Raw genomic sequence first — 25,805 nt, forward strand, 5'->3', positions numbered from 1 at the left:
TACAATTTTCTATACATTGTATAATGTGTATTATTAATTTGATGTAATTCGCTCTGCTTAGCTTTTTTGCTTAGCATTGAGCATTTTTGTAGTATTGTTTTATATTATTATCTAAATATTGTAAGTTAAAATATGTTTATCACACATTTTTTAGGATGCTGTGATTAAATTTCAGTATAGACTATTGTGAAATCTGAGGCACAAAACTTTTTTTCTCTATTTCTGCTTGTTTCATATTTGCAAAAGTGTATTACTTGTTTTAAGCAAGCATTTGAAACTACACCACAATAAAAACCATGAGAAATTATGTTTCCTATATTTTTTGAAGTAGACAATCAATGATAGACAGAGATTGCTCATAATTGGATGATAGTTATACTTCTACAAAAGTGGTTTCCAGCCTGAGGTCGATAAACTGAGAACCTTGGGGGAGTGTTTGTTTGTTTTGTTTGTTTGTTTGTTTGTTTGTTTGTTTATCTTTATCCTGCATTGCGGGAAAGCGGATTTGAGCGCTATGCATCGGTGTACGCCTTCCGACATACACCTGACCCACGCTGCAGCCGACAGCAATGTCTGTTTCCGGTTGTCTACTTTACTTATGACTTAAATTTGGTACTACCCATTACTCGAAATCGATCACTAGGTAGAGGCAATTATCGTAAAGTTTCTTGCCCAGAGAAACAACAGCAAGTGCGAGTGGCTGGAGTCGAACATGCAGGCTCTCGACTGCGAGCCCAACGCGCTAACCACTCGGCCACGGGGTTGATAAATGCATTGATATTAGAAAAAATGCACAAAAATGTAAGCACTAAAGATTGCTCTTGGATACTTAACCAGGTTGAGAGTTGAGATCCATTGGTCCAGTTTTTCTAAAAAAATTTGATGCTCTTTTTCCTGGTACGTTAGGCTAGGCAATGAACACGTGTAAGAATGATTGTATTTTATAATGACAAAAGAATGTTTGAAAAAACTCTTTGTGGATACAAGCATTTGCAAGTGAAAACTTAAATAGTGCTTATGCAAAAGCTGTTTATCAAGTGAAAACAGCAGTAAAGAATAACTATATATATGATACTATATAATATGTTTTATTGTTGCAGACAAACAATAGAAAAATGGGATTCAAAGTTTTTCAAAGTGATCACATGAAGGATATCATGTCAAAACTGAACACGTAAATATTATGATTGTATTTTGCATCGATATAGTTGCAAAATACAATCAATATATTGCATCAATATGATTGTATTTTGCATCAATATTTCTAAAACCTCTACACTACAGCTTGTTTCACACTAAAAAGGGATCATCAGAAGGCCAATATTCAAATATTTATTAGCTTGGCATTTAAGCACTTTTTGTATCATTAATAATATATATTTATTATTTGATTGTAGTTTGCTGTTACTTTTCCCCATGAAATAAAATTGTTAAATTATTTTTTGAATTTATCATAAATGTTAGTAACTATATATACTATAGTTTCATCATCATTTGTATATACGGTATACTTTTAAATGAATTTTAGGAAAATTCAAGTATTTATTAAGTAAGTTTCACAGCATTCTGTGCTTTACATTAACACAGTTTGTGCTTTGAGCTAATACAGTTTAAAATATCAAACTTGGATCTGTTCACATAACACTTTTTTCTTCAGGTATTTTTTATTTGAAACCTTTTTTCGTGCTGATACTGCTGAAGGTTAATTTTTCCAAAAATCAGTTATTTTCTTTTACCATAGTGCTTTACATCTTTGGCTTTAAACTTAAGCTTTTATCCTTTTTGAGATTTGAAACAATTTTGTTTTGGGCCAAAGAAATTTTTGTCTAAGTTAAACTACTGCTAAGATAGGACTGTGTTAGTTATCGTGATTGTACCGACATTGTTTGTTTAAATCGATGGCTAAGTCAATGGACATAATTATCCGCAGTTTCTAAAAATCAATGTGATTAATATTCGATTTTTTTTTATTAGAGAAAGGAAGTCTGCGAATGGTTGTTGCGACATTACTTTGACTGCTGGAGATGGTGAATTTGCTGGTCACAAATGCATTCTTACTGCATTTTCGACCTTTTATCAAAAAATGTTTTTCTTAGAGGTGAATTTTATGTCATTTGTACTTTTTAAACCCGAGGTGGTAAAGTAGAGTGCTAACTACGGTGGTAACATCGAGTGCTAAATACAAACGTCTGGTGTTCAATGCCATGCTCATTGCTCTTGTGCACACAAACTTCTTTACGTGTGAGGAAAGAAATAATTCTTTATGTGGTTTGTAGTAGTCATATGTATCACAAATTATTACTTCATTATCAGCTTTAAGTAAGCTAAATAATACCAAATGATGTAAGCCTACCCACACAAAACTGACTGAAACAGTGATGGTTCGTTTGCAGGTGATTCATGTTTTTTTAATTACATGTATATAAATTTATAAATTTATTTTACAATGTTAATAAGTTTAGATTTCACGAAACAAACTGTGCATTTCTTTTGACCGGATTTTTATCTCTTTTCAACCAAAGCTATTGAATGGTGAAAACAGAGAACATTTGTAATTGTATAGGAGGTTTATACTCTAGATTTGACATATTAAGAATAATTGCCGAATGTTCTTCTATAAAATATATTATTTGTTTTTTATAATGTGCATTGGTATTGAATTAGTAAGAACGTTGCTAAAAGTTTGTTATGTCAGCTGCTCAGCTTAATGGTGAGATCATCTTACCTGCGTTCGAAGGTTGTCAGTTCGACACTCACTAAAAGCATGAGGCCATGTCTTTACAAAACAATGGCATGCTTAAGAAACGAAGGTTGGCCTCATATCTTTCCGTAAACACACAATTCAGATATTTACATGGATATATCACAAAATATAAACAAATCAGCCGTGACAATGCAAAGTGAATTTTATTTTTTTTGCGAAATAAAATTGTTTTGACTTGAAGCATAACAGAGAAACTACATCAAAATTAGTTACTAGTTTACTAAAATTAGTAACTAATTTTCAGTTTTAGTTAACTAGTAACTAATTTTGATGTAACTCGCTCTGCTTGGTGTTGAGTACTTTTTGTACTATATATTCATAGCATTTATTGCTTAACAGAGAAACTACATTTTTTCAAGTGAATTTTCTGTGTCTGTTTAAATCGTTTGTTTTATCAAACGTGTTCACTGTTCATTGCTTGCAATTGATAGGCTAACTGTAAACTGTGTATCGCAATGAACGAAAATTTATCTTAGGAAATGAGAATTGCTGTAATCAAGCCTGGTTTGTTTTGTGAATTGTTAGATGAGGGAGAAGTATGAAAACAAGGCGGATATACAAGGCATTGATGAGGAAACAATGGAGCTGATACTCACTTTCATTTACACTTGCGAGGTGAAAGTGACAGATGAAAATGTCTATAATTTGCTTGAAGCATCAAATTATATGCAAATTCCAAGTAAGTGTCAACGATCGTTTAATGAAATGTGTTTGTGTGATTGTTTAATGATGTGAAATGTGTGTTCCATGAATGTGAGAAAACGTTTTCCACAACAGGATAACTTTACTGTATTCATTTAAAACAATCAGGTTTTTAAACTTTTTTTTTAGATTATGGCAATAATATCAGTACAATGGCAAAAGTTATAATTTGTTAATCATAATTTTTGTAGCAATTTTCATGATACAAAAGATTACTCAATGGTGTTGGTTGTTGTTCAGATCTCAAGCAATATTGCATCGAATTTCTTCTTGATGAAATTGATATGACGAATTGCTTAACAATTCAAGCATATTCGAAAATGTATAATCTGGACCAAGTTGTGGTAAAAGCAAACATAGTCATTGCTGAGAACTTTGAATCAGTCATCGATGGAAAAGAGTTCAAAGAGCTAACACCAGATGTGATGTTTGAAGTGATGCAAGTGGAAGGGAAAAAGGTTTGCATTTTAATCATGAGTCCAAACAGATTTTGATAATCACAAATTCCACAACAAAAATGAACCAGACTGCTCGTCGAGGAATATAATTTGCAAGATAGTAAGTCACAATGGTCTTCTGCAAGTCACATAAACATGGCCTGTTCATTACGCAAACCAGTCCATGACATCAGATGCCTATCCTTCATATTGAACACATTAAACAATGGCTAATTTGATTAACTTACACAGAATTAATAAAAGCTCGCCAATAAGTGAATTCTAGTTAATGATAAGTCGATTTAAACCTGCGCAGCACAGCAACTTTTAAGCTAGTAATGCTGACACTTACAGAAAAGTGAAAATTTGTGACTGCCATTTATATTCAAAAGTGTAAAAAATGTTACTAAGTACTGGACAACATTCTGGTAAATTGTTTGCTTGGCCATTATCAGCTTCCCATTCCATGAACTAAACAGAAGAATTTGGAGTTGACTTTTCATATCTTGTTGTTCTGTGACGTAATACTCATTTGTGATAAAGCGCAGTAATAATTGATGTCGTCATTCAGGTATCTTCGGAAGAAAATGTTTTTCATGCGCTCATAGGTTGGGTCAAACATGACGTCGCCACACGTAAGAAGCACATGGTTAAACTTTTCGGTTTTGTTAAACTTGGAAAACTATCGTGGAGTTTCTTGCAAGATGTTGCATTGAAAGAGGTAAATCTGACAAATATTATACAATTCAGGAATCACTAACTGGCATGGTTGTGCTAGGAAAAACGATGAAATGAATATCATCAAAACAGTGCTGCCCAATGCCCATTCACTATTGTCACATATGTGATTATTTTGAAAGTATGTAGGAGATAGCATAATGTACTATATACCTGTGCAAACATTGCGTCTAAATAAGTTTCTTCAACAATAAGTAAGAAGAATTACGAGAAGTATTACATTCAGCTCACCATAGAGATGGGAAACATGACACAAGTTATTACAATAACAAGAAGTTTGAATACAACGTTACAAAACGATAAACTACCGTACTGATGTAATCAATATAAACTAAGCAAAAGTGGTTCCACTCCAGCATACCGCTTCTGTTGTGGAGAAGGACTTGAGTATTTTTATCTGCAATCAATATCCTAAAGTGAAAACATCTGTACAACTTTGAAATTGCTAAATTTATGGCCCAGTTTAGTTTTTGTCCTTGCCTGGCACTTTTCAAAACTGCTTTAAAAAATGCAACGAAATTTAGAACCTTACTACTGGAAACTCGACCAACCTAGATTAATATTTATTATTGATACACAACCACTAAACTGTAACGGTCTATAAAATACTCTGACGCAGAAATTTGGAATAATATACCAGTTGAAATTCGCAAATCCTCCTTCGCAACTTTTAAAAGAATGTAAAAAAAGATAATTATGGACACGTATTAGGCAAACGCCAAATTACTAATCAGACTAGCAATTGTAAGATAGTCTACATTGGGCTACCTAAATTTTTAATTTCTTATCATCTTGGACGCAGCTTCACTATTATTTATTTATTTGTTTCAATTAGCCAATTATACTTATCATTGATGAGTTTAAGGGTGGGTGAAACTTGAAGCTTGACTCGAAGACCTTGAATAGAAACTTCGCAGCATTCCGTTGCTGTGATGCTATTGTTCCTTTTTTTTTAACTGTGATCTTTTCAACAGTTATAATTTATATACAATGTGTTTTGATTTATCGTACATCTTTTTTTCTCAGCCGCCAATAAACATCTATCTTATCAATCATTCGTTAATTTTTGTGCTCAAATTCAATTCACAAATAGTTTGATGTGAATTTATGAAACCGATGTTACAACAAACAACAACTATCTGATAAATAATGAAACATTGACACTCAACTTGCGTATAAAATTTGCTAAAGTTCCTTTTAATTCTTCAGGAATTGATTATGACTTCAGTGGAATGTACAAATATTTTACTTCTATCTGCAATTCCACGTGCTGCTGCAACTGAAGTTCTTCCCGCTCCTTCAGCAAAGGAAGGTTTGGACAACTTTTTTAGTTTAAAATTTTAGTACTGCATGTAAGAGTTGTTCATTGAGTCACAATGTCCAACAGCTTTTATGACCCACAAAGTTTGAGTCGCATTATTGATGAAAGTTATTCAAAGCGGTGTCAAATGACTCAGATCTTTTGTTTATTGACGTCTCTAATTCTCCAATCAAAGGTTTTGTTAGGAAAATATACGAGGAGTAATTTTTTCTACTTTTTATTAACAACTTCAAACATTGATCCAGCGTAAATTGAGGGAAGCTGCTGAATAATAACAAATTTCTAGAAATGCGAACGTTTGCCAAGAGAACCATGCTTGTTTACCAATAGTCTTGAACCAAATTTGATCTGGGGTTTTGAAATCAAGACGTCAGTTTCGTCTTTCGCATTAACATCGCTGTGTTTTACAAAAATGCTGGACATTTCAATCGTGGACGACGATATGCTTTTGTAGAGACGCTCACGTTTCAATTTATAACGGAAAAGCAGATAACTGACATTCTAACTCATCACATCCAGTGATATGTAACTTTTATAAAATACTTAAACCTGCAACCTGCGTATTGCTTTTTTGTATGTAAATGACACATCACATAACACAATGTTACTAGCTATTATCAGAGTGACTGATTAAGTTGTCTCAGCGGCATTTCTAAGACGCAGTGATAAACCAGAATTGTGCAGCGATAAACTGCAAAATGCGCAGTGATAAAATAATCGTGTTTTGGACGAATAATAAGCAACGCATACAAACCACAAAGCAGATTTTTATTATGTTGGCAGTTTCATTTTTTTTCTCCAAAAAACCACTCAGTGTAAAATAAAGTTCGTTTGAAGTTGTCTGATCTATGACGTAATAATGTCAGTCTGGGCGTTTATCAGGTCATTTAAGCAGTGACAGTTGCGTACGCAAGATTTTCTGAAAGTGGAGGGCCATTCAAAAATTTTTCGAATAAAAACGAATTAAAAAACGTCCACTTGCTAATAACAGCCACTAAGTCATATTGTGTAAGATTAGTAGGTGGTAGGTGATCAATCAACATTTTTGAAGAAAGGTAGTACTGTCCAATGGCCGCCCTCAGCGTACGCCACTTGCAGTGAACATGAGAATTCGCAGTAAGACATGAGACCACTTGCAGGCAACCGCTAGTACGTCAAACTATCAGTGACTTCTCGTACATCAACATGAATATGCCACCGATCTCTGAATACAACATAAGATCTGCTATTTTGAGGTCGATTGACGATAAAGATCACAAAGTAAAAAATGCCAAAAGCAGGGAAGCAAGAGTGGTTTGCGAACACTTTTAATGATTACTATTATAACAATGACAAAAGTGCGCTTTTAGAGGAAACAAAAACAATTCAACACAAATTTTGAGAAAGTTAATTTCCTCATTCCTGCATAACATAATGTACAATGACATGACATGACATCGGTTTCTTGATAACTAACCGATAGTTGTCTTGCCACAAACCTCTTTCGTGCTTTTCAAAGTTGTTCTTAATGTGACAACCCTTTGAAGCACAATGTAACATATATGTTACATGACTTCATCTTCAAATATCTTTTTACTTACCACTCTTTTGATGCTTTTGTGACTTCTTGGAACATATTTAAGGTTTAATTTAACTATTTTTTTTATTTGGTTGGAAACACTTTTTATTTTCCCATGTTTGGAGTTGAAAACTTTTGTTGAGTTTGAGTGCAAAATTTTTAGGAATTTGAAACCTAATTTTCTTTTGTCTAAAAATGTATTTTGAATTTTTTTTTTTGCAAATTGTATGAAAACATCTTTAAAATTACTTATCACAAGTTTTTGTTTTGATATAATAAGGTGAAGATGCAAAATAATGAGATTCTACATGATGTAACATATGAGTTACATTGTGCTTCAAGGGTAACTAATCAGCAATCTTGAGCGGTTGCTGTAACTAGCTTCACAAATCAATTTAGATTTTTTTTTTCTTGATTTTTAGTGTTTGCTTAGACTTTTAACTGCAATATTGCTTGTTTTGATAATTTTTTTTTGTTTTCTACTAGTTTATACAACTAGGCCTATTCTACGATGGATTAAATTGTCATATAGCTTTAAAAAACTTAAGTTTATGTAAAATAAACGTATGGCTCATTTACAATATGTTCAGTAAATACAACTGTACTGTTTATGTAAAATAATTTATCCAGCAAGTACAAATTAGCTACCATATGGCATATTTTGTTAATTGCATGTTGTTTTTCTTTTTCATGATAAGCTAATATTGTGTGCATAATATACTATTTGATATGACATCATCGAAGAGGACAAAGCACTTTCAACTGAATGAAGATGAAGTGGAACAACTATTATTTTGCGACAACAGTGACTGCGAAGATGCTTTAGAGCTTGATGAAGAAGATATCCAGTTTTTAGAGGATGACATTAATGCAATAGACAGTAACCGCCTTCAAAATGATTATGATTTCATTCCAGTTGAAGTAACCATTGAACCACCCACACCATCCCAAATCCAAACTCAAGCACCTTTAATAACCACCACTGATTGTAGTTCATCCCACAAAAACTTAAAGTTTGTTTGGAAGAAATCAAAATTTAACAATGCAACCAATCAATCTGATACCAATGACATGGGGATTAATTTCGAATATGGAGAAGTGCTTGCATCAGTAACATCTTCTGCCACTCCACTTGAAATTTTTGATGAAGTTACTAATTTCAGCAAATTAATTGCTGAAATTATAATTCCACAGACAGTTCTTTACAGTCATCAAAAAGGTCATGTTTTCAATATTGAAGCAGATGAACTGAAAGCTTTCTTTGGAATGACTATTGTGATGGGATATCACAAAAACTCGTGTTTGAGAGATTACTGGTCAACCGAAAGTGATCTCGGAGTTCCATATGTTTCAAACGTGATGACTTTGCGACGGTTCGAAGAAATTCGTGCTTTTCTGCATTTCAATGACAATGAGCTAATGAGACAACCATCTGATGCATCTCATGATAGAGCTTTCAAAGTTCGGCCTGTTTTAGACCATTTTAAACTTGCCTTTATTGCGGCAGTGGGTCCAACAAAATGTCAGTCAATTGATGAACATATGATCAAATTCAAAGGTCATAACATACTTCGGCAGTATGTAAAAGGCAAGCCAATTGCATGGGGTTTCAAAATGTGGTGTAGATGCTGTTCTATAACTGGCTATTTGTTTGACTACAATTTGTACACTGGGAAGAAAAGTGGTCAAATTGAATATGGACTTGGAGAAGGAGTGGTTCTTAAACTGACAGAAAATATTAAAGATTTGAAGTGTGAGGTGTATATCGACAATTTTTTCAATTCCCCGTTGCTGCAATACAAGTTATTGGAAAGAAATGTATTGAGTGCAGGAACTGTACGAGCAAATCAAAAGCATCTTCCTAAGCCACCACAAGTTCCACAAGATAAGACCATGAAAACTGGAGATGTGGTGGCTTATGAATCCAATGGCATACATTTTGTCAAATGGATGGACAGTAAACCAGTAAATATGCTCTCAAACTTTGTTTCTGCCTATCCACTCCTTGAAAAAACAAAAAGAAAAAAAGGTTCCAGCACAAGGGAAACAGTAGGCTGTCCTGCCGTTGTAAAAAAATACAATAGCCACATGGGGGGAGTTGATATCATGGATCAAAAAAAAGTGACATACCAATTCGACCATCGATCAAAACACAAATACTATCTCAGAATAGTCCATGACCTTATTGACATTGCAATAAACAACTCGTATATTGTTTACACCAAACTGATGAAGGAAGAAGATGAAAATCATCTTCTTACCTCCAAAGACTTTTGCAGAAGTGTAGCCCGTTCCTTGATTGGATAGTTTAGTAGCAGGAAGCGAGCTTCTCTTTCAACAGCCATACTAACAGAAAAACGGGCAAGATATACAAGCAGTGCTAATGTTGTTGGGCACACAATGGAAAAGGCTGAAAAGCGTCAACGATGCAAAGTTTGCACCCGCAGGAAGCTACAAAACCTCACCAACAATAAATGTGTGGAATGTAACGTTCATCTTTGCTTTTTGAAAGACCGCAATTGCTTTCAGGTCTTTCACAGTGCCGACTTTAATTCGCAGACATAAAATTTAACCATGGCATTGAACTTTTTTATGCTTTTCTGATGATGCAAAGTTCTAGATTTTGCTTCTTCGCTTTTGATTGTATTGCACATATCAGGTGATCTTCATCATCACGATATGGAATAGGTATTCCTGTTTATTACATAAAACTGTTTTACTTGATTTGTGCATACAACTGTGCATATATCCCACGAAACTACAGTGTTTTTTTACTGTGTTTATCTTTATTTACACCAAGCTATACAATGCAATTCTGAAAAAAAAATTACCCTTGAAGCACAATGTAACATATATGTTACATGTCGTAAAATAAAAGCTAAACATATTTTGTGCTATTTTTTTTTAAATTGTTGTTAAATTACCTGCCAACAGGTAAAATACAATGTTCAATGTAAAAAAAAATAGTCTCAATCTCTTATGTACTTTAAAGGGAATAGGATATCTATAACTACGGGATTGGAAACTCTATCCAGTGCTATACATCAGTAGGATCATCACATTACTACGACTTCAGAAATATTTACAAAATGCAATACCGACTAAAAGACATACAAAATTCGATTTTACAATAATAATACAAACTGTACACTCACACCAAAACTTAATTGATGGATAAAAGTATATTTACGCTGCTAGAAAAAAAAAAAAAACGATGAATCCAAAAAATAAATGAATGCAATGAGTCCAAAAACCGTCTACTGTTGTTCTTTAGCATTTTGCGTACTGCAAATCGGATCAGAAGTAAATGAGGAGTGTTCAGCAGTCAGTGAAATATGCTGTTTTATCATCAACTTGTTCACAAACCAATCTAGTACAAAACCAATACGTTTACGATGTTATCAGAACTAAATCCAATAGTCATTCTGGAAATTTTTTAAGCAGCAAACAAAATACAACATGACTGCACTAACGGAATACAAACAAATAAACAAACCCAACGAGCGTAGACCTTACAATTTACAGCAGATGAATTGACTGTTACACTTTGGTTGTTCGTTTAGCCTACTACTTGCTTCCCTTTGAAGTCAATTTATGTGATTATTTATCACAGCAGCGCACAAAGAAAAGTGATCCTACTGGTGTATAAAATGGTTTTCAGTTCCACAGAGTTTCCCTATCCCGTAGTTATAGATATCCCTGATGTGGCATCACTTCAAAAGCGGTTTTAATTAAACCAATCAAGCGAAACCAATCAAGCGCTTTGACTGGCTTCAAAAAAAAATTAAATTATTTTTTAATGTTTTTCATCTGTTCAACTTTTACTTATCAAAATGCAACTTGATTAGTTATTATCGCCTCTTTTCAGTTTTCCCCCAAAAAAACTTGGATTTTGCACAGTAGCCTAAATAACACTGTGATACATAACAAGAGCGAGGTAACCGGAAAAGCCGCTTTTGCTTGAGCTTGCAATTTTGTAGTTTTCATGCCACATGATATTATGTAACTGTTTTCTTAGAAAATGTGCAATGATAAAAGTTCGTTAGAATTCGGTATGCAAGAGCAGACTTGCAATCTCGCATGTAATGAGAAGTCGTATACCACCAGTTGATAATGTGTGAATGAAAGTCTTTAACTTTCCATCTCCGTTCAAGCTTGCGGGTTATTGCAGTGTACTTGCTGTAAAAATCATATAGACACGCTGATTATTATTAAATATTTTATATTGTTAAATATTTTAAACGTATTTCTTTTTTGTTTGTTTCAGAATCGAGGAATCAATTTCTTGCGTTTTATAAAAGGAATGTGTGGAAGTATGACGTAAGAAAGAAAGAAGCAACTGACTTCTTGGTAAAACATTAAAGTTTTTCGGTTAATTGTTACTAGGATGAGTGCATTTATTATTTGATGGTGTGCGCTCTAATCAAAAACTGCTTTTGTGCTATGAGTGGTGAGCTCCAAGCTGTTAATATTTAAATGTTTTGTGTTTGTGATATCTTGCTCTTCATCAAACATATCACATGCAGTTGCAATGATTGCACTCGACGTTTCACAATTGATGTAAAATTATGTAGGACATTCAAGCAAGTCTTGTGGAATCGTGACGTTGTTGATCTTACGCATTCTTAACAATTTATGTTTCTTCAGAACACAAACTTTGAACACGAGTGTGGGTCAGCTGTTAGTCATAAAAGTGAGGTTTTTGTTATCGGTGGAAAGGAAACTAAAGTGGTTGAAAGATTCAAGTTAAATGATGAAGGATCTGGTTGGACTCAACTTGCTTCCACAAATGTTGTCAGAAATGGAGCTGCTTCTGTGGTTTGCAATGGTAAGAATCCACCTGAGTTTAGATTCAAATTAAGTTGGTTCCACAACAAGCAGATAAACTCATGTTTGTGACAAACGTGATGAATATTAACAACCATGAGCGCCGAGTGCGCATGTGACGCGCACCACACAAGTTTGGTCTGGAGTTCCACATCCTCGCTAATGTTTCACCTTCATTTCACTCGATCAACAGTTTTTTACGCAAATTTCACTATCGAGCGTTTATGTTTTATAGGTTGATGTTTGATGAGATTACTTTGGTTTGTTTGGAAGTTTGGTCCGGAATGCCACATGCTCGCCAATGTTTGCGTTTATTTTTACTCACTCAACAATTTCACTATCGTTGATTTAATTTTTCAAGTTGATGTTTGGCGAGTTTTTCATTGATAACGACATTAGCGTGATAGCCACTTTTTCAAATTTCGTTCGATCTTATTTTTCAAACAAGTTAGGCCTAAATTTGACTACGAAATGTGCACCACTTTAAAAGTTATTATTTACGCACACTTTTTGAATTACATGCTTTCAAACAAAGTTTTGAAATGGTTTTAAAAATTTGTTGCCTTTCACATTGCATAATGCTGAAAATAAGCATTGCAATATTTGCAATGCTCTCGTATTCAATTAAATCGATCTCTAAAATACGTTTCAGCACAGAGTAAAAATGCGGGAAAGAATTTTCTTCTGACAGAAATCATATCTACAATAGCGCTCGATGAAAAACGACCTGGCAACATCTTGCGATATAAAATGACTTACACTTGCACGAGTCAGTTTAATTATGTTCACTGAGCTCAACAAGCTGACATTGAAAATTATGAGTGACATATGAAGATGATATGATTTCAAGATCTCTGAGCGTGGTTACGTTTATTCTTAGGAAACTTACTTCGTCGCTTTCCTACCCGTTTCTGCTGAAAGTTTCTCTACATCAAAATCATCACTTTTATTATATATTAATGTCACAAAAGGTTCATCAAAATCTATTCGAAGTAGTGATTGCGTATCTTTTCACCTAATAACAGAAAAGAGGGCTGAGTGGTATCATGACAAACTAACTATTGAAGGGCGCTGACTTTCTCAACGGTTTTCACAAACCTATTTTATTTTTTGCAGAGATCCTAATCAAATTATGACGTCACGACCTGGTAAACTCTGTAATAACATAAATTGACATTGCAGGCCATTAGCCTTCAGAACAATGTTATATTATGGGCTAGCAACGCTGGCTTAGTGGTGCAGTGAATAGAATGCCCACCTCTTGATCGGCAGACGTGAGTTCTATACCTTGTCGGGTCGTGTCTGAGACGTTATAAAATTAGCACTAAACTTTGTTCTTGCTTAGCACTAAGCATTGAAGAAATGGATTCGGTGTAACAATGCACCCGTCCGTACGGCTGTGATCACAAAGCGCTGAGCACAACGCATAGGATCCAATACGCATATTAATGTATCAACAATAAAGTACAGAGTTTTATACGTCTATGTCACTTCATGTTAATAAGTGGTATTAAGCCCAAAAAAATAAAATAGATTAGTAAAACACTCTTCAAATCAATAAACTCGATATCCAGGTTAGTGACGTAAAAATTATCTGAATGATTGTAACGAGTATCATCATCGTGGTCGTATCTATCTTGCCTCCTATTATAGGTTTTGTCTTCCTTTAATGGCGACGTATTAGAATGGATGTGGATGTCAGATGTTACATTGAAAGCCCATCATTCTGTGGTAAAATTAACATGAGCAGAAGTCACATTGTGTAGAGCTGGAATAGGCAACTTGCACCTCGCGGATGAACAAGATGTTTTTTAAGTTTTTGTGGAATCTTTCTTTTGTTTCCAGCCATTTTACCCAAATACGGTTCATTATTTAGGAACGTTTGTTTGCTCAATTATCTGTTTAAGCACAATAACATTCTATGCACTTCTCACTAACTTTTATTTGAGCATTCACATGTCTGTATAATTAAAATGATATTTTATATGTTTAATGGAGTACGGAGAAAGTTGTCATAGGAATCAATTTGAAAAAAAAAAGTTTTTCCTGAGGCTGAAAAAGTATACTAACCTACTTTTGCACGGCAGACACAAAAGTAAGTCTGTGATAGGTCACGAAAGGTAGTTCTGTAATTGTACTGATCATCAAGGCTCCAAGATGTCGAGTCGGCTTCACCAACATCACGATTTTTGGTTTAAAATTTGTAAATATATTGGTTTATTGGGAAGAGCAATGTAATCTACGGATGCAATTTGCTTTCAACATATATCGCACTCGGTGTTTGGTTGGTCTTCACTGTGGAGCACGAAAACAATATTTTCATTGGACTTGCAATGAAATTCCATCTAATGTTCATAGCAAAAGGGTAGTTTGAATACTTGTTGTAGAGGTTAGCTTTTAGTCTGCTGGAGAAAACTTTAGGCCCAATATAACTAGCCCACTTGTTGAAAATGTTGCTTGCCCCTGTCATAGAGGGCGACGTAGTAAAGTAGAATTTGCCTATAACGGCTTCGTTTATAATGTCAATTCGCCTATTACATCACAATTCGCTCGGTCCCGGCAGAATTCCTATCTTTTACGTACATTGTAGCTCGGCTACAACAGCATCGCCTATAACGTCAATTCGCATGTAACAGCACCCTTTATTGGTCCCCAGACGTCTTTTGTTCGTTTATAACGTCACTTTAAGCCATCACCTTCACCACGAAGGGTCAGTCTTTTAATCCAGTTAGCACTGCTGCTTGCGAAATGTCTTCCCTTTATTTTGCTAAGTCGTTCGCAGCATGGACTTCAATTAACTGAATTAACTTTTTCCCCGTGAAAAACTATCACGTGTAAAAAGCGGTTATAGGCAAATTGTTCGTAAGCAATTTTTCGTAAAGCAATTCTTCGTAAACAGTTTTTCGTAAAACAATTGTTCGTAAACTGTTGTTCGTAAAATGAAATCCTTAAAACAATTCTTCGTAAAGCATTTCTTCGTATACATGAAATTTCAACTGCATGCACGAAAAAATGCTTTAGGAAGAGTTGTTTAACGGACAATTAAGTTTACGAAGAATTGTTTTACGAACAATTGCTTACGAAGAATTGCTTTATTACGAACAATTGTTTACGGACAGTTTGTCGGACACCGTAAAAAGCAGCTCTACACCTGACCTTTAAATAACTCAAAGCAACAGTTGTACGTGTAGTTCTGTATAAACTATAGACGATAGCGAGCAAATCCTACATTATTTAGCAAAAGCTTAACGCTATGTGGGTAGAGAAATCCGTGTCAAAACCAAAACAGCTGAAGATCAATGCCTTTTTTGCTAATAGACAATGAACTTCTCTACTACTGTATGTAACGAGCTGTATTGCGCAAATTTCCTGTACATTTCCCTGTAGGTTATTTTTTTTAAACAATTTCTTTGTTTACTGTATTTTCTGCGTGACTTTTGTCAGTTTGGTGGTAGACACAGTAAACTTGACTGGATTATACACCTCTTTCTTTAATCAAAAGACAGTTTTGGAATAGTTTGCGGTAGTTGGTCTATAACATCAATTCGGCTATAACGTCAGTTTTTGCAATCCCCTAGAGGTGCGATTATAGGCGAATTCTACTGTATATTTAAATTTAAATTTTTGTTTACCTTTTTTTACGAAAAACTTCTTTTCATCCCTGATTTTCTTCCGCTAAATATCTTCTGTTAGAGAAGTATATAACAAGCATAATCTATAATATAGATTAACAATATCTAGTTTTTTTCTCGTGGTCTATTTTTATGTTTGAAAAACCTTGTGCCATCCCTCATTTTCCTCTAACAGGAAATCTTTTGTAGAGAAGTAGCAAGCATAATCTACATTTATACTCACACGTAGTGTTGAATAAATGAATGAATAATGAAACTTTCTGGTAATGAGGTTTCCACTTATCTTTAATGAGTTTTTCGTTCCTGTCTACTTCCAGAAAATCATCAAGATTCTTTTTTTTTAAACCTTTGAATCAATAAGAATAGCAACATAAATTATAGGTTTGTTTCTGATGGTTAAGTAATACAAAATAAGGAGATTTTAATTATGATTTAATTCCAGCATTTACACATAACAAAGTTTGTTCGCATTGTTCAATATAAAATTTGTATTATTTTTGGCAATACTTATGAAAATGATTATATCTATTTATGTAAGTTTCTGTTATTTATTTAATCTAATTATTTTGAACAAAATAACAATTGAAGAGAACCATTGTTTATACATGAACAGATTCAATCTTCACTGTTGGTGGCTGGGAAGGTGGTGAACGTGGTTTGACTTCATGTGAAAGTTATAACATTGTTGAAGACAAATGGTACAACAGCGTTGATATGAATGAAGGTCGTTGTGCTCATGCTTTGACTTCCACTGGAGGTTTGAACTTTGTTGAATAATTAAATAAGTGTAATCAATGTGTTGTGATGAAGTAATTCAAATGTGGCGCCAACGCTGTTATGCAGTAAAACTCATTCATCAAATTTATAAGTAAATGTTACGATCTTACAGTAATTCATTACAATATAATTTCATTGGTTTTACTAACAATTTTTTATTCTATTGAGAACAACAACATGATCACAATCTCATTCGATTCGTGGCGGGATTGATCAATCTTATTTGATCGAATGTTTTCCAATTGTAATTATTGCACAATTAGTTGGCTGTTGTTTCGCCCCAACCATTACTGCACAATGCTCAAGTCCTTTCGTTGTTGAACTCTTTGCCTCGACATAATTACGTTCAAGAAGATAGATCAGTTATAGTTCAAAAAACAAGAAAACATAATTATCGTCGTCATCAATTTTCGCCAAATAATCCTTTTTATTTCGTTCTTAGAAGCAAATTATACTGCTTAACAAGTTTAAATGGACTTTGCAGAAATTAGGTTTAAGAGATAATTTTAAAATCTTGATATTAAAAAATTATGTCCGATGTTTTCTATGCGTTTGAAACCATACGCACAAGAATCTCTGAACGCTAAACGCTCCAAAATCAGGGTTCCCACGCAGTCGGGAAAGTAGGGAAAAAGTAGGGAATTTGAAAACCCGTTTTCCAGACCGGGAAAAGGTCGGGAATTTTGTGAAACCTCCCTCGTGGTATTGAAACAGTATGGAAAACCTTGATGACTAAATTGTAGATAAAAACTTCGATATCGGTGATATCGGCCATTGTTTGAGTATCGGTATTGGCAAAATTTGGCCGATACTAAACATGTAAAAAAGGCGCTTGCTGCGGATTTTCTACAGAAGCAATGATACAATTTTTTTAAAGTAGTAACTAACGTCACATTGATGTAGAAAAATAACAACCTGTTAAATTTTTGATATCTCACACTCCCATGACTTCTTGCGCGCGCATTTTGGCTTTGGTTACTTGCATTAATTCTTTCACTCAAACAAAACGTTTTGTTTCAGCAGTTTTGCGTTGTTCGATTCTTAAGTTGTGAAGGAGACTCAATTTCTCCAATATTTATCATTTGTGTTTCTTTTTTACTCTCAGCAGAGTATAAAACTTGTAAAAGTTTTTCTTCCATACGACGTCATGAATGAAATTATATCTCAAATCGGCGTAATGACGTGACATCACCTAAATCCCATTGCTTTCATTTTGAGTGATCATACTGATTTTCAATTTATTCCTACAAGACATTATGATTACGTAATGAAAAAATATATGATAACTAAGGATGGAAGACATTACGTCAGTCATGTCTTTTCAATTCAAAATGAATTTTAAAAGTTATCGTTCGTTCATACTCGTAATCCTCCTTCAAAGCGGTATTACAAAGAACAATGTTGTGGCGCAACATGCAGCTTTTCAATGAAGTTCGGTAACTGTTTTTTTCTTGTTCATCTGCGCTTTAAATACCGCTCATTTTCCGTTGTTCATCCACTAAGCAGTTTAGGTGAACTGTGGTTAGCCTTAGCCTACTTGCAACAGGAGTTATACTGTACAAACAGTGGCGGAGCGTAACCATGGCATGACTTATTTAATTGTGGGGCACTCCAGAAGCAGAAATATTTAACTTGACATGGAAATTTAGCCTCGGGAGATTTTTGTTCTGTAGCCTAACATTCAGAATTTTACTTATTATCATATATACTCGAGTGTAGTTCGAGATTTTCGCAAGTTGTTTTCACCTCAAAAAGCCAGGTTCGACTAATACACGGGACAAGCTGTTCCCAGCTCGGCAGCCTTCAAAATTAACGCATTTTTTCTGCGGCAAAATTATTGCGACCTAGATTACTGAGTGTGAAACTGCGTCGGCTGAAGTAAAAGTTTTGAATACGTTTATTTGCCGTGATTCAAACTTCAGTTTCAAATTTAATGATTTTTGTCAATTCTAAACTTTATACACTTGTTGAGCAATACGCAAAGCTCACGAGACAAAAGAGCTGATTTAAGCAATCAATTTTTTTTTATTCTTCCGAGTATAATCGTTCTCATTACCGTACGTAACATTCCATGATCGTTGAAGTCGATTAGCGGCCGCATATAACAATGATGTCAGGTTGGCTAGGTGATAATAGCGGTAAGAGACATCGTTAATGCAGGCAATATCTGTGACCAAGACCACAACACCTCAGTCCTCAATCACGGTGGCTTTTCATGTAAAACCTACTAGGCTATTATGACACAACAACAAAGACAATACCATTCATAAATCTTATTTACTGTACAATGTCTTTGTGATTCAGTGTTCAGAATCACAAAGACAGTGTTCTACTGTTCAGTGTTCTTTTCACTTACTTCATTTTGTCAGTAGTGTGATTTTTAATTGCTTTGGTTTGGCTTATGGCAGGTTGCCATGTCCGATGGAATGAGACTTTGAATTGCAATTTTAGTATAAATGTGACAGTTTATCTAAACTGATTTCAGTTCGGGTCTTTTGAAAAAAAAGAGTTTTTTTTTCAAACAGGAATCTTCTACTGTACATTATTATTATTTTTCATACTGTGCATGATCGTGTGTGGAAATAATACAGCACAGAAATTTTCATTGATTAAGCACTGTTAATGCGCAATTTAGATCAAAATCAAGTCGGAAATTTTTTTAATTTAGTATTGAAAAAGTAGGGAATTTTTAGAACTTAGTATTGAAAAAGTAGGGAATTTGTTTATAAAAAATGTGTGGGAACCCTGAAAATTAACATGCTTTGAATGATTTATAGCCAATTCATTAAACATCAAATAATTACCACAAAATGAAATAATTGATAACTACCCTGTGCTCCTTTCTTTGTTCATAATAATCATCTTATTGGTTATCGACTACGTGCCTGAGAGGTGAGAGCGCTTGCACGATGCTGGTGACGTCGGTTCGACACCATTCCATTGTGCCTTGGCACACACAATGACATGCTTGAAGGTGGCACATAGGTTGACTTCCATGCCTTCACGTTCACTTAATCTAAATATTCAATGACAGAGCATAAGTCTGGATATGACAAAACTGCTCACTTGGGTTTCAAGAAAATATAAAGAAACAAATAGTCGAAAACAGCACCAGCTGGAAATGTTCAGAATGAACTGCAACAGTTTTGGAAACCCAATGGATACATAGAAACTAATGTCCATTGAATCAAATATTGATTTTGATATTATCCTGATCCTCAAAAGTTTTTGTGGACTTCAAAAGAAAAATCTCATTGTGTGAAGTGTTGTGGGTCGTAGCCTTCTATAAGCAGGAAGAAGAGGTTAGATTACACATTATTAAATCGGTTTAAAGCCTTTATTGGCGACAACGATAATAACAAATAAGAACTCATATCATATTTTCGAACGTAATTTGTACATGACACCATAATTCTTGAACGATTTTAATGCCTTCTGAACGGCCAATCAAATATTAGCTTATGTTTTTGAGATATTGAATTGCTTATGAAAATCATTTCCTGAAAACTAAACCTTTATACCTTACGCTTTTTTGAAGTCGTCACTCAGTTTGTATTTTTTTAAACATATTTTAGCTTCAATGGTAATTTTAATCAATATTGTTCCAAAGTGAGTACGGAAGACCTTTTGCGGTCCAAGTAGATCCCTGGGATGACAAATAAAATTATGTAATATGGTCCAAGTACACCCCTGGGATGATGTCTACATATTTCTGATCAACAAGGTCCAAGCATCTCCGTGAGGTGCTTTTGAAAATTGGGAAATTTTGAAAAAAAAAAATTTGGACCTCAACGGACCAAAATCGGAAAAAAATTTGGTCCGCAAAATGGTTAACTTTTCAATGCTTTTGTTAACATTATCCACTTTGCTCCAACTTACTTTGCAACAAATGCTAGGTCTGTTCTTATTTGATTTCTTTTTTCAATAAAACTGAAATAATTTGTGAGCTAAACGTTCCAAGCAAATCGTGAATATTTTGTAAAATCCATGTCTTAAAATAATATCGCATGCAGCAATTGTTACTTCTAAATTTTGTATCGAATTATTTGAGCTTATCAGGGCTGTGTGGAGTCGGAAGGTGTGTGAGGTATCTGGAGTCGGAATCGGTGAAAAAAGCACGATTCCGACTCGCTTGACATAAAACGAGGAACAATAGCACGTTTGTTGGTTGTGTTATTTTTGTGTTGCCAATTGTTACAGTTTTCTGTTTAAGTGAATTTCTTTGTCTCAATGATTGTTCTTTTGACTTAGTGGGAAGTACAGTAGATTATGTTTGCTCGAAATGACGTTTATTTACAATGAAAACGAAATTTTTGGCAAGTTAATTTGAAACAAAATCAAGACAAAATCTTTTGCGTTAAATTAAAGTAAGTGAAGTATTTTTGAGATGTTTTCGTGTGTGACACTTTTATGCTTAAATATATGTAGCCACTCTCTTACAAGTTTTCTGTATCTTTTGTATAAAATTAAATAACGATTTTTGGTAGTTATGTGACGAAATACCAAAATCATCATTAAACCGATCACTCTAAAAATTTAGCTTTGAATTTGAAAAAGTGCCAGTTTTGTTCGTTATATTGGACTTAGCCGCACAGTTAGAAATTGAGAATTTGTATATTTTCGTTCGACTTCACAGTTTGATTTTTATCGAATCGATTTTTATGCAAAAATAACTCAATCCTAGATTAACTCATTGAGCTATATTTGCTGTTTAATGTATGTAATGATGTTCTCCAGGTTTCATCATGGGAACGGCGACACACGCATCCAGATGCTGTCACTGATATATAGTTGCCGAGTTTGACATTTTGGCGAGGTTGCCATATTTGTGTCGTCATGAAATATGGCGACATACTGCTTTTGAAACAGTAGCCTATAAGGATGTGTTACAAATTCTTTATTACTTTTTCGTGTGTACGATCACACTGGTTGCTTATCAAAAGATGTTGAAGTTACAATACTACCGTAATAGCGTAACAATGTTTTACATAACTTTCAACAAAACTAAATTGTTTGTTGCACTTTATTTTGATTTATATTTATGTTAAAGAAGAGAAAATATTTTTTCAAATTTAAGAACTTTTGGAAATTAAATATTTAATGTCCAATTTTTGAGTTCACGAAATGAACGGTATGTAGTTGCTGGTGTGCAGCACTGCTGTAGTCATCGCACCTTCCATCATTATTATTATTGATACAGCCGCAACAATCATTTTTTGTTACGTTTTTATATTTTAAACATTGATTTATGAAGAAATGTGGAGATGAAATTGGAATATTATTATTAACAAACCATCAATCTCCAACAGGGTTGATATACGCTGTCGGTGGTCTTAACAAAGGGGTGTTGAACACAGTGGAATGCATGGATCCACGAGAAGGTCGGTGGAAAGGAATTCCGTCGATGAAGGTTGAAAGATGGGGTTTATCTGCAGTTGTTTTGAACGATCAAGTCTATGCAATGGGTAGGATTGATTGTATTATTATGATATCAACGTTTGTTGCCATGTTTATATTGATCTGTTTGTAACAACTAGGACATCTAAAATCTGAAGTTTTTCTGATCAGCTCAATATAATAAATAGAAAATACGCAACTAAGTTCCAGGCGAGCATGAGAAAATCTTTCAAAGTTGATAAATAAAAAATTTAATGTAAAATTAAAAAATATTGAACGAGCTTTTTTTCTCAATTTTTGAGGTTTGATTTTATTAACCATTTCGTTGGCGTGGTATCTGGATCGTTTGTTTATACAGGATTGGGTTCCATGACAAGCGAAATAATTATCAAAAGTATTAAAACAAACCAAATCCGGTACTCACAATTCTCCTTCGTGGCGTTCAGAACAGCGCAGTTTGGAGTAAGTGACAGACGACTACGTCACAAGGCCAGTCCAGCGCTTTGAGTGTGGCGTGTATATCGCTTTGAGAAACTATGTGAATAAATGATGACAAAGCATAGATTGACGACACCCTACGTCTAACCAGGCACGAGAACAATTTTAACTTGACTCATTGCTACTCAATCACTGGGTTGCGACCTATATGTGGATGGTCCTTGAATGTCAATGGTCAAACTAACTTTGCTCAATTTGACAGAAATCTCACAAAGTCCCAAAAATTCGAAAGTTTGCAAGTTTTGCTGTTTAGTTTTGCAATAGTTTTAACAAGTTCTATTAATCACGAACAACCTGCTGCATTGGATTAACTTTTCCTCTGCTTTGAAAAGTTTCGAAACGAACCATTGCCAATGTGACTACTGTCACTGTGACGTCACAAGGCTACACGGGTACATGGCCTTTCATGTGTCACTTTTTCACATGTTTTCACATGTTCCAAAATTCAGGTAAAACACGCTCGCGGCATCCCCAGCTGAACAAATCTCAACCCTGGGTGTCATTATAACGCAGATTCAAGATGATTGCGATATCTCACCACTTGTGATTTCTAAATGTTTCCATTGCATGACGTCACTTATTAAGCCTTTGAATAAAATGTCATAATGTGTTTTTTAAGTGATATTTATTTGCTTGTTTTGCTACAAATTCCTATGAATGTACGTGCTTGTAAGATGAAGCAAAATTTTGCTATTTTTGCAACTCATTCGAAATCGTTCACTCAATAAGCCAATGCAGATGCTATGACAGTTTGTTCATCATCTTGGCTGGTAGGCTACTCTTTGCGTCCATTTAGTCTCACTTGAGTGGATTATTTGGTGTAAACGTTGTAGTATAACAAGTCTGCACTGCTTCAGCGAGGCAGCTAAGGTTACCAGAATATTTATACAATTCATGAATATTAACTTGGAAACCTTGTTCGAACAGGAGGACGTGACGACAATTTGTCCAAACTGTCTTCAGTTGAACGATTCGATCCACGGAAGCAAGCATGGTTCGATGTTGCTGATATGAACGTTGCAAGAAGTCATTACGGTTCATGCGTCATAGACGGGATAGTGTATGTCGCTGGAGGGTGAGTGGTTATTTGTCGACGTCACCATTGCATAGAAAGCATTGAATATGTTGAATTAATGGAGTATACCAACCTGTGAACAGAAACATACGAGATTCTAATAACTCAATATGAGATCATTACAATTTATTGAAACATAGTTTGGTTGAATCTGTCCATCGCTGATGTAAAATTTCAAGTTTTAGTCCATTTTGTTTTTAATATTTCAAATTTGCGATATTCAACTTTTGCAAACAACGGAGTTGATTTAACTGAAATAATTCAATTATTATCAGTTTTCAACAATGTTTTGTCTTTCAATTTTATTGCTTCGTGTTCTAATTTTTTATTCGATTACAATTTACAGAGGAATCGACGCAATAGAAACTTATGATGCAGTGAAGAATACGTGGGAAGTAGTTGGAAATGTTGAAGAAATTAAAGATGCACAATTCATTGTCGCGATATAGTTGTCATCAACTGGTCGCGTCATCACATCGATGACTTTTCAATGTTTTGTTTTGTTGCATTTTAAAATTCAAAATCTTTTACTTTCCTTTTTATAAAAGCAGATTTGTTTGTCTCGCTTTATGTTAGTCGCATTTTCTTGTGTTTAAAACAGCAAACAACTTATTTTGTATTTTATTTCGTTGTTGAATCATTGTTTCAAAACGATAAAAGAGCGTAGGCTAATATGTGGAAATTAAAATAATTTTTCAGAATATCTTTTTTTTTCAGTTTTCAGAGCTGTGAACATAGAAGGATGTTCTTTTGTGTTTTCAACGTTGATTTATATCAATGCAGAGTAAGCCAGAAGTAGTCGTCATTTTCGTTTATCTCATCACGCATTATTTTGTTGTTAACCTCTGACCAGCCCTGGCGAAGAGAGAACATCGAGCGATTTTCTGTTCTAACATGCTCAACCAACTCGTATTAGCTCAAAGTCTCCGGAGACAATAAGTGACATATGATTTGATTGGCCTGTGCAAGTGTTGTAACCAAAACTTTGATCGAATTGTAATTGCTTAGTATTATAATCCCATTTCCATCATTTTTAAAACTTTAAAACTTATGACAAAAAAATATATTTGTTTATGTAATTGTACAATCAGCAATAAAGATAAAGTGGCGTTTTAAACTGAGCGTTAATGCATTCTAGTGCAACAAAACAAGGACTTTCGAAAGCGGATTTAAATATCCGCTTGTAGCTTTATGACAAGAGAGACTAATTGTCTGCGCTACAAGTCGTAGGAAGATAATAATTGATCCCAAACAACGTATTATTATAACGTATTATATGCCAACAGAATTAATTATTATTATATTGTTAAATTATTATATTGAATTATTATATTATTAAACAACGTATTATTATATCGCTTAAATGAAAAATGAGTTATCGCGCCCAACACTGCAAACAACGCACTACAGTTTCCTTAGTATAAGTGAATTAATTCAAAATGCCAGTAATTTTGAAAATACAAAGTTTGCTGTTAAAGTATGATTAATTTAATGTCAAAACAAGAGATCAAATGTGTGGAAACTTTTCCATGTGCGAAAATGTGTTTTGACGTGTGCGAGCAATTGACTAAATCGTCAACGATAGAGTGGAAACTAAACATAGCCTACCTGACAAAGCGCAAGTTGGAAGAATGTAAAACATGTTTTACATTCATGGTGTAAATATTTATAGTGTGATGTTGAGAACCTATTTATCAGTGTTGTACTCGTCAATGAAATAAATTAACGGCGTCAGCGTCATCGCGAATAACCTAAAAACTTCACGACGTAAAATACTGCATCAGTTCTTAAAGAAATCAACGGCGTCAGTGCTAATTTCTAGTGCTATTTTAGCCAGGGTCTCACAAAACAAGTATTTCAGCCAAGTTTAGGATAACAATAGCTATATATAAGGAGCAGGTATTATGTTTTGAGACTACAGCCTATTCTAATTGGCTGCTTAACCTAGGCTAGTTATTTTCTTATAGAAGCACAAGCATTTAAAAAAAAACGTTTGTCTGACAATCTGCTGCGTTTGGACGCATAATGTCCTTTCCAAGTGAAAACATGCGTTCTACAGCAGCGCTGGATGGTATTGGT

General features: G+C 34.2%; 1 protein-coding gene across 1 annotated transcript; it reads left to right on the forward strand.

The window, feature by feature from the left end:
* Positions 1 to 1,980: 1,980 nt before the first annotated feature.
* LOC145774754 (kelch-like protein 6) lies at positions 1,981 to 25,448 on the forward strand. The gene is made up of 11 exons (XM_082586059.1): positions 1,981 to 2,098; positions 3,290 to 3,443; positions 3,707 to 3,924; positions 4,475 to 4,624; positions 5,851 to 5,953; positions 11,788 to 11,870; positions 12,168 to 12,348; positions 16,593 to 16,736; positions 22,066 to 22,221; positions 23,579 to 23,726; positions 24,073 to 25,448. Exons 1-11 carry the CDS (start codon positions 2,084 to 2,086, stop codon positions 24,173 to 24,175), a joined length of 1,455 nt encoding a protein of 484 aa, XP_082442185.1. The 5' UTR covers positions 1,981 to 2,083; the 3' UTR covers positions 24,176 to 25,448.
* Positions 25,449 to 25,805: the final 357 nt, after the last annotated feature.

This window comes from Aplidium turbinatum, chromosome 7 (genome assembly GCF_918807975.1).
Source record: "Aplidium turbinatum chromosome 7, kaAplTurb1.1, whole genome shotgun sequence".
NCBI classification, from domain to species: domain Eukaryota; kingdom Metazoa; phylum Chordata; class Ascidiacea; order Aplousobranchia; family Polyclinidae; genus Aplidium; species Aplidium turbinatum.